This window comes from Staurois parvus, unplaced genomic scaffold (assembly GCF_062004578.1).
Source record: "Staurois parvus isolate SC_StPar_1 unplaced genomic scaffold, SC_StPar_1.0 ptg001911l, whole genome shotgun sequence".
Classification (NCBI taxonomy): Eukaryota; Metazoa; Chordata; class Amphibia; order Anura; family Ranidae; genus Staurois; species Staurois parvus.
The window spans coordinates 227,265-238,198 of NW_028319707.1; the positions used below are offsets into that span (position 1 = coordinate 227,265).

The 10,934-nt window shown below is 35.4% G+C and overlaps 1 protein-coding gene across 1 annotated transcript; it reads left to right on the plus strand.

Moving 5' to 3' along the window:
• Positions 1 to 878: 878 nt before the first annotated feature.
• Positions 879 to 10,695, plus strand: LOC149433828 (uncharacterized). Its single transcript, XM_089664395.1, has 2 exons — positions 879 to 1,975; positions 7,113 to 10,695. Exon 2 carries the CDS (start codon positions 7,115 to 7,117, stop codon positions 9,428 to 9,430), a length of 2,316 nt encoding a protein of 771 aa, XP_089520521.1. The 5' UTR covers positions 879 to 1,975; positions 7,113 to 7,114; the 3' UTR covers positions 9,431 to 10,695.
• The last annotated feature ends 239 nt before the right edge of the window (positions 10,696 to 10,934 follow it).

Genomic DNA, 10,934 nt, shown 5'->3' on the forward strand with positions numbered 1-10,934 from the left:
CGTTAAAGCGAATTTCCAAGACAGTTTGGCGAGCCTGGTGGATACTAACGCGTATTCTTGCGTAGCTAACCTAGAACGAGGGGGGAATGGCCATCATGAACTAGCAAAAAGTATGCCGGCACATTTCAGGTCTCTCTGCCATTAAGAGGATCGCTTTTTGCGTGTTCGTGTGGCTGATTTCGCTCTCTGTTAGCTAACAAGAAATACCGCTTAACAAGGACCTCGTTTTTTGTCCTAAACTCTTGATTTGTGGGTGAAAGACAAGGGTTTGTCTCTGCGGAACGCAGCAGAGGGGGGGGTTTTGGTTGGCTGGATTTGGTCAAGTTTAAAAAATCTTCCAACCAAAAATTAAACGGGTATATGTTTTAGTGGGTAAAAGTTGTTGCATAGTGTTAGGTAAGTATTTGTGGGCTGTAGGTACTGTGGTGATTGCTCTACCCCCCTCCACGTGAGGTAATTATTACAGTGCTGAAAGGCTTAGGTTAATTGTTAACTGTTGTAAGATCTCTGTGTTATGTGGTCTGTACAATGTTTTGTGGTACCACTGCTCCCAGCAAGCATGCAGCAGGGGGTCCTTTTTGTTACATGTGCATGTTAGTGTGATATGTTGGTGTTTTATGTCCGTTCTGTGATTGTGCCCAAATTGTGTTGTATGTGTGCTTCATATTGTTGTGTAATTGTCCAGTGTATGTTCTGTCTAAAAGTCTGTTTTATGTAAGAGGCAATTTTGAGGCTAGAGTCTGCCGTGTGCTCCTCTGTGGGGGGTCATTCTAGTATCTGCCATGTGCTCCTCTGTGGGGGGTCATCTTCTTGACAAACCACATGGACTCCTTTTGTTTGGTGGCCATTTTGTTGGCTACCAAATGTGCAGTGTAATATTAATTTTTTAATATCCAAACTTTAATTCGGTCTTTAGTAGTTTTTGAAATATATGCTGGCAGAATATATATATATTCCCTATTAATTGGATGTGAATGTGAGGTTTTGTATGTAAGTGGTCAGATGTGAATTATTTGTGTTTGAGTCTAGGTAATCAGTAGAGGTTTAAAGTTATGTTTTCTTTTAAAATACTCATGTAATGTATACCATACTGTGAATTCGTTTAATGAGTCTGAGAGTTTAAATTGTAGTCATAAATCATGGTTTTTGACAGTTGTATGTAATATAAGAACTTCAGAAACCTTTCTCATGGTCCATATGTCAATCATGATAATGACTTGGTGGTTTGAATGGGAACATCTGTTTCTATTCAAACTAGGAGTGATTTTGGGAGTAGTTTAGAAGCCCGCAAATTTGAAACAAAGCTTAATGGGAGGATCTAATTTCTCATGCATTTTAAGTATGCAGCTTTTCAAACTACGAGGCAGAAGCCTCTCAGATAGACGACACTTCACTTCATTCACTCACACACACAGAGACATTCTTTTCACACACTCTTACTCAAAGCACATGCTTGGACAAAGAACAAAAGAATAGCACATGGTCATTTCTTAAACTAGGCCAAGAAAACTTCTATCTAAGCTATGCAAAGGAACTACATTATTTCCTAATATCCAAGGCAATTTATTCTTTATTTTTATTTTCTTGTAAGCTACATATATCTGAATTTACTGTTTTTTATTGACTTTGTATTTTTGGTGTGTGATCAAATAAAGTCACACTGCTCATACTGACCTGGTTTTCATAAGGATTTCTTCCCACAACCATCTACAAGAACCTAGAAATATTAATAGAGTTTTTTCATAACTCTGGAAATCTAACATTATTGGCGAGTGCCAGCCATTCGATTTTTCCACGTTTTTTCAACTTCTCCTCGCTTCGTCAGAGGGGATTGCGATGAACTATTTCTATTGATTAAGCTTCGGAAAGATTGCAGAACCTGGAACGGAAAACGTTGGTTGTGGAGATCTGAGGATTCAAGTGGTGACCAGAAAAGTCTCTAAGTCAGGACAAAAGAGGACATTTACTACATTCGGTGAGTAGAAAAATGGAATTTATTGATTCATTAGCTAATGAAAGTAAATTGGAATTTCAAGGTTTAGCTAGCCATGCTTCTGATACTGGTTTATGGAAAGCTATGTATGATCAATGTATGCAGGCTAATGTTGATATTGATAGCTCTAGATTTACGTTTAATAAGATGAAAAGAAAATTGCGTAACATTGTGAAGCTAGTTAGAGTTTTCAATTCTATGGTGTTTGAATTGCCAGAGAAAAATGTGGTTTGTGTTGTTCAGACAGATAGCAAAAATGTCTTACAGAGTACAGACATGCAGGATACTGTTGAATCCAATTGTGCAAACTGTGAAACTTTTTGTACCTATATTGAACATCTTGAGCAAGAAATTGAATCTCAAAATGTTGCAATATTAAAAAATAAGCAAATAGCTGTGGTGTCGAAGAAAAAACAATCAGAAACGGCCCAGGCTTCATTTATCCCGGACTCACCCAGGGGTGATGAGGAAGGTGGTGAGACTACTGTTCAGAGACAGAAATTACTTGCTAGAGCATCTAAGTTGAAGTTACAGATTCAGGATCAGTTAATGAAAATATTGAAGGATATACCAGCATATAACATGAGAGAAAATTCTTTCCATAATTCCGATGTTTTTGAGAATTTTTGTGATAGGTTTCAATTAACTGATGAGCAAAGAAATCGCATTTTTGGGTTGTGGATCCCCAGTTTTATGGCTCGTAGGTTAGTCAAGACTCCTTTCATGAATGAGGATGATATAGAAATTCATAGCAATGCTACTGATAGACTACGACAGTTATTACTGTTCACAACAGGAGAGGAGACACCTAGTTTGGAAATGTTAGACTCCTTAAGAGCTACTATTAATGATGATCCATATGATTTTAGGATTAGATTTTCTAAGGCATACAGGATGATTTTTAATTTACAAGATGAGACCCCTGCTATGGTCAAGGATTTTGTAAAAAAATTTAAGTACCTTGATCCAGCATCTTTATTGATTGCTAATGAAAAGGATAATTTGGATGACGCTGCCTATATTATTGACAAAATTAGGAGACAATTAAAGCTAAATAATGTAAGACCAAAAATTGCTTTAATTGAGAATAATTATCCTAAGACTGACAGTCAGGATAAAGTCAAGACAGGAAATGCTGCCCCCCGCAGGAATGACAGAGTAAGACAAGGGAATCAAAGACCACTCACTTGTTACTATTGTGCAAAACCAGGGCATTTGAAATGGCAGTGTAGGAAGTTTTTGAAAGACATTCAGATGAGAAACTTGGGTAAAGAAAATGGACTTATTTCTCCTGAACCGTCAGCTCCAATTCGTTCACAGGAAGTTAAGTCATCTTCACCCTACGCTCCTCTGATCAGAGAGATTAGTGAAATGTCAATTAGTAATGGAGGAAATGTGAACAACTCACATTCATCCAGTACTTCAAGACAGCCATTATTACCTTCACCATGACTAGCAAAAGAAAAGGAAGTTGAACTCCATTGTCTGGAATATGTAGCTCCAATTTTCTTGGACAAGTGTGGCCGCCCTTATGTAAAAGCTAAAATTAATAGACAGAAATCTTCTATTTTATTGGATAGTGGAGCCCAAATAAGCGTTTTAGGCATGAAAATACCAATTCCATCTAATGCAACAGTATGCACAGTTGTAGGTTTCAATGGAAAAGGTGATGTTCAAGCTAAAAAATGTAAAAATGTGTCTTTTGAAATACCAGGATGTTCGCAAATGGAGATAGACTTTTGGTATTGTCAAGGATCAGAGAACATTATTGGTGCTGATGTTTTGTCTCAAAGAGGGTGGATACTTGATTTAGCCAATGGCATTGTTTGGCAGGGCTCTGCTAATCGTAAGCCTATGGTAATTGACCCAACAGATTATTGTGAAGTCGGTAGCATCTGTTTGACAGAAGCAATTGATGCTGACTATAAATGGCCAGATACTGGAGATAATCTGGAATTGAAACAGTTAGTACAACTACACAAAAAACTGTGGAGTCAAGGTAAAAATGAAGCTGGATTGTTCAAAAATATTGAAGTTAATATTCAAGGCAAAGACCATCCCCCATTAAAACAATACAAGTTGCCGCCAGAATCTGATGAACCTGTATCAGTAATCATACAAGAATTTTTGGAACAGGGTATCATCAGGAAAGCTAATTCAGTTAATAATAATCCTTTGTGGGTAGTGGCAAAGCGTGATGACCCTAGTGCATATAGATTATTGATAGATCTAAGAATGCTAAACAAATACACTCCAAGTTGTACACCCATTGTGGCAGAAACTCCAGACATCATGTCACAAATAAATGCCAATGCGAAAGTGTTCTCTGTTCTTGACATTGCAAATGGATTTTTTAGTATTAAATTGGCTGAGAGTTGCCAATACAAGTTTTCATTTGTCCACAAAAATGTCCAATATTGTCTCAAACGTCTTCCAAAAGGATATCATTCTGCTAAGTATATCTTACATCAGGCTTTAGCAAATGTTTTGTCTAAATTTTCTAGACCTGATTGTTTAATACAATATGTGGATAATATTTTGCTTATGACGAATTCTGAAACTGAACACAGGACTCTCTTAGCAGAATTGTTTACACTTCTGCAAGATGAAGGTCTCAAGCTGAATACACGCAAAGTTCAGCTCATGAAAAATGAAGTAAAATTTCTTGGAGTTTTGATTGGTCCAGGAAAGAGACAGCCTTTACAGGAAAGAATTGAGTCTATTGCGTCACTTCCTGTACCAACAACATTCAAAGCACTGAGACAGTTTTTGGGTTTGGTAAATTTCTCTAGAGATTTTATCGAATCATTTGCAGAAAAAGCCAAACCATTGTATGATTTGTTGAAGTACAATGAGGAAAATGTATTTGGTCCCTGGACAGAAATACAGCAAAAAGCTTTTGAGATGTTGAAAAATGATTTGCAAACAGCTCCAGCTTTGGCTACTGTTGATAAGCAAGCACCATTTGCTTTGCAAGTGCATGCTTCAGAAACTGCAATCTCAGCTGTCTTGATTCAGAAACAGGGAGGAGTTTGGAGAAGTCTTGGATACTTCTCACGTCTGCTTACCCCAGTAGAGAAAGGTTTTGATGATTGTGTCAGACAACTTGTGGGAGTACATTATGCAGTAAAAGCAACAGAGCATATTGTAGGATTCAACAAAATTATTCTACAAACTCCACATAGCACTTTGAAGTTTCTTTTTGAGAAAAATGTTCCGGGAGTTTCCAACCAAAGATTTTCTCAATGGTTGTTGGCTCTATCACCTAAGCAAATACAGGTTGAACATAATGCCAAGTATGTCCTACCTCAGTTGATGGAATACAACGGGTTAGAACATGAATGTCTATGTGAAGTCCAAGAAACTTCCTCTCCTCTTTTCCGTAGAGAGGCAGAGAAAATTGATGAACCTGTATTTGTGGATGGTTCTAGATACTGTATGTCAGGTAATTATTACAGTGGATATTCAATTTGGTATCCAGAGCGTAATTATTCCATACAGCACAAATTGCCAGGACATTTTTCAGCTCAAAGGGCAGAACTTGAAGCAGTAAAAACTGTGTTGACATTAGACAAGGAAGAGAACAGAAGTCCATTAGTGATCTACAGTGACAGTTCATATGTTGTACGTTCCCTGACAGATTATTTACCAATTTGGAAACGTAGAGGTTTTGTAGATGCATCTAACAAAGTCCTAGTGCACAAAGAGACACTTGAATCAATTTTTAAGCTAGCAGAGGAAAATCCTATTGCCTATGCAATTGTAAAAATTCCATCTCATAGGAAGGACAATGATGAGATGAGTGTAGGCAATAGAACAGCTGATCTCTTAGCAAAGGAAGCAGCTTTACACGGAGTACCAGTGATGCAGTCTGAACCAGTCTCAGTTAATGTTGTTAGGAAGACAGACACACAGATTCCCTCCTTTGCAGAAGAACAGAAAAGGGATCCATCTCTTTCTGCTTCTCAGGTTGATCCAAAATTTCCCTTTGTATGTGAATACGGAATTTTGTTTCATGACTTACACGGGTTTCTGCGTCCTGTTATACCGCAGCATCTACAGGTAGAATTTACAAAGTACAATCACGAAAGCCTAGGTCACATAGGTAAACAAAGATTGCTTGAAATACTCAAGGAAAAATTTTACTGGGACAAAATGGAAGAAACAGTAGACAGTGTAGTTCAATCTTGTCTAATCTGTGCTCAAGTGAATCCTCGACCAAAGGGTCAAAAACCTCCATTACAAAGAACTCCTCCAGCAGATGGACCATGGTCCACATTACAACTAGACTATATAGGACCGTTACCTACAGGTAAAAATGGGTACAGGTATGCTTTAGTTGTAGTTGATGTTTTTTCAAAATGGATTGAAATCTTGCCTGTTCGCAAAGATGATGCATTAACAACTGCTAAAATGCTAATTAATCATGTTTTTCCAGTCTGGGGTATACCAACAAACCTCAGTAGTGACAGAGGAACCCACTTCACAGGTAAAATAATGCAGGCAATGTGTAAAATCTTGGGTATACAACAGAGATTTCATGTGCCCTATCATCCACAATCTGCAGGTATTGTGGAAAGAATGAATAGGACTGTCAAATCAAGGATTGCAAAAATGTTATTAGACAGAGGAAATACTTGGGTTGATGCTGTACCATTGGTTCTGATGAGTGTCAGAAGTACAACATCTTCTGCAACACAGTATTCTCCTTTTGAGTTAATGACAGGAAGGAAAATGCGTATTGTTTTTCCCCATGAACCGTTCTTGTCAACGCCGCAAAAAGAGGCAATAGAAAAAACAAAGTGGTTACAGATGTTGCAAGACAATCTGAACACTATTGTACCACATGCAGCTACTCGCATGCAAAAAATGATTCCTCCACATTCTTCTAAGTTCGAAAAAGGAGGACAAGTAATGGTAAAAACTTTCAGAAAAACTGGACCATGGCAAAGCAACTGGGAAGGTCCATTTGATATTTTGGATGTTCAAGGAGTAATGGTACAAGTGCAAAGACCTCTTAATTCAGTAAAAAATGCGCGCAGACAACAAACAATGTGGATGCACAGTGACCAATGCAAATTGTTTATACCGAGATAATGATACTGCATTTCTTTTGCAGACATGGATTTCAATAATCCGGAAGAAACAAAGCATCGCAGATTCCAAAGAAAAATAAACATTACAACAAAAGAACATAAGGAACATCAAAGCAGTAGAAAGAAAAGACTTATTACAGGATTGATTTTTTTCTTAGTGACAATGACAATATTAGTAATCTACAACATAAACTTTTCCAGCAATGCAGAAGTTAACAAGACTGAAGCCCTACATAAGAAAAACACTACACTTATTAGGAACAAAAGATTTTTTCCTAAAGACAGTAACATTAATACAGCTGAAGACTTGCTAGGATATATGTGTATAGGTTATGGGAGAACTTGTTGTTCGGAATTGTATTTCGTTCATAATAATGATATTGAAGTTAGAGCTAAAATAGAGTCTAAATCAAAATTTGTTAAAATGCAAGGATCTTATAGGATCAATAACGAAACTAGTAACTTTGAATGTAATTTATCTGATATGGGATACTGGTTAATAGTTTTAAAGGGAAATGAACCTACTATTTGGTCAGGAGATATTTCCATAGACATGTTAAATACTGGAAATATAGGAAGTTCTAAAACAGATATTTGGTATCAATTACAAAGTTATTCACACTTTCTTGATCCTGAACATTTGAATATTAATGGTAATGAAAAAGAGGACATAGTGAAAATATGGGATTTCCAAGTGACAAGAGCTTTGGTTCAAACTAAAGTCAAAGTAATTGTTACTGTGGTAGATTTGATTGTCCCAGAGATAAAAATATCTCCTCAATCATTAAGACTTGTAGAAGGAAAGGATAATCTGAATTTGATGTGTAGTATACAAATACACCTACCTCAAAATTCATTATTAACTTGGAAAAGGAATGGTGAATTTTTGGGAAGTTTTCTTCATGATAAAACTGATGTTATCCATAAAAGTATTTTTGGTAATTTGAACTGGGATAATGATAACTTTGTGTATCATCAAAACACTATATCAATTAATGATACAGGTATATATGAATGCTGCATATCAAAAGAAAATTATCCGAAGAAATGTGTAAATACAAATGTAATTGTACTATCCCCTAAAAGAACACAGTGTATGGATAAGAAATTTATTCCAGCCAGTCCCTTCCAAATTAACCATTTCCAGACCAGACGTCTGTTGAGAGAAGGAAAGTTTGTTATTATAGTGTGGAACTTTAACATTTCAGAATGGAAAATCTCAACAAGGTTTCCACAATGTAAAGAACATCTGGTTAACATGGAATTAGGTATTGAAAGATGGTTTGGTACTGATATTAGGAATCCTCACAGGAATAAACGTGGTATAGTTGAAGGTATTTTAGGAGGAATAGGTACTGTTGGTAGTATTACAAATAGCATGGACATTAGTACACTAAAGTCTGATCTCGAGACAGCCGGTTTAGTGGGAAGCAATAGTATTAAAGTACAAAGAAATTTGAATCAAATATTGGAAAATATGGTGATTAAAACAGCCAATATTATGGGTCCATCTATATTACACTTAGAGAATATTACTCTTAATTTAATGTCAAGTGAACAGCATTCCCATATAGCCAGAGCATGTTTAGAAATTCAGATGGAATATTCCACAAATTTTAAAATAATAGCTCAAGCTTTTCAAAGTGGAATAACTCCTATAGGTATTGTACAAAATTTACCAAGAGAGTATGTATATGCCATAAACCATACTGATCTGTGGGTAAATAAGTGGATTGGATGTTATCAGAACATATGTTATAGTTCTTCAATGATTCCTGTAGCAGGAAAAGAACAAATGTTGGTTCCAATCACTGTCTTGGGATTACCAGTTAGCAACACACAGTTACTATATTATCATCTGCAATATACAGATTTTGCATTTACTGATAATAATTTTGAGTTAGAACAATTAGATCTGTCTTCATGTTTACAATTTCAGTCTAAAGTGATTTGTTTACCTAATCAAGACAAAGGTATATTTCATTCTTGTTACCATAACCATACTCTATGTTCAGCAAGGATAGAAAAGGTTAAAACCACTTCTGAGTTAATCTCAATTGTAGATAAAAAGAAAGTTTGTTTTCAAGTTATGTCTGACTCAGAAAGGGTTCAATCCTTCTTCTCTTCTTGTACACATACAGAAAACTTAAGTCGAGGTTTGTTCTGTATAGAAGGAGATATTTCAGCAATAAGTGTTAATGGGATGAGAATGAATTTAACAAACATGCTTATGAAAAATATAAGTGCTCTTCCCATACAGTACAATATACAGTATCTCAAGTGGATGAATTCCCATGGAGAGATTGGGCAAATGTTATTCAAAAAGATGAAGGTTTACTGATAGCATTATCAGATGAACTTCAAAAAGCAGAAATATTATTTAAACATGAACAAGGGAGTTTAAAAGATATAGAACATGAATGGTCTGAATTTTCAGGTCATTCTTGGTGGTCAAAATTTAAACGTACTGTATCAATGTTGGGAAAAACTTCAATTGCATCTGCAGCAGGAAATATTTTATTACATCCTGTAATAATTATTTTTATTATTATCATATTATGTATTATATTTCAATTATGTTTGATGTGTAAAATGAATAGTTTCTATAAGCGAATTAGAAGTGAAATTAGGAAAGGAGATAATCTATTACAAGATATACTTCAGAGGAAACTACTTTCTGGTTATGCTGACTCAGTTACAAATAATGATACATTTGAGATTACTAAATCAAAACCTGAGTGTTTGTGATATAAATGATGTGTGCTTGTTATAAATTAATATGAATTTCATATTTCAGAGGGGAATGTAATATTAATTTTTTAATATCCAAACTTTAATTCGGTCTTTAGTAGTTTTTGAAATATATGCTGGCAGAATATATATATATTCCCTATTAATTGGATGTGAATGTGAGGTTTTGTATGTAAGTGGTCAGATGTGAATTATTTGTGTTTGAGTCTAGGTAATCAGTAGAGGTTTAAAGTTATGTTTTCTTTTAAAATACTCATGTAATGTATACCATACTGTGAATTCGTTTAATGAGTCTGAGAGTTTAAATTGTAGTCATAAATCATGGTTTTTGACAGTTGTATGTAATATAAGAACTTCAGAAACCTTTCTCATGGTCCATATGTCAATCATGATAATGACTTGGTGGTTTGAATGGGAACATCTGTTTCTATTCAAACTAGGAGTGATTTTGGGAGTAGTTTAGAAGCCCGCGAATTTGAAACAAAGCTTAATGGGAGGATCTAATTTCTCATGCATTTTAAGTATGCAGCTTTTCAAACTACGAGGCAGAAGCCTCTCAGATAGACGACACTTCACTTCATTCACTCACACACACAGAGACATTCTTTTCACACACTCTTACTCAAAGCACATGCTTGGACAAAGAACAAAAGAATAGCACATGGTCATTTCTTAAACTAGGCCAAGAAAACTTCTATCTAAGCTATGCAAAGGAACTACATTATTTCCTAATATCCAAGGCAATTTATTCTTTATTTTTATTTTCTTGTAAGCTACATATATCTGAATTTACTGTTTTTTATTGACTTTGTATTTTTGGTGTGTGATCAAATAAAGTCACACTGCTCATACTGACCTGGTTTTCATAAGGATTTCTTCCCACAACCATCTACAAGAACCTAGAAATATTAATAGAGTTTTTTCATAACTCTGGAAATCTAACATGCAGTAATCTCTATGCAATGTGCATGAAGTTTCCTATATGCATTTGACCCATATTGTGTTTTTAATCCAAATTTTTTACAGTTTCATTTGTTTGCTTTTAGCTTTAAATTTGCGTATTGCCAGCCAATTTAAAGTGTATTAAGCGAGTT

Coding starts and splice junctions, on each gene's coding strand:
- LOC149433828 (XM_089664395.1), top strand. CDS start 7,115: ATGGATTTCAATAATCCGGAAGAAACAAAGCATCGCAGATTCCAAAGA.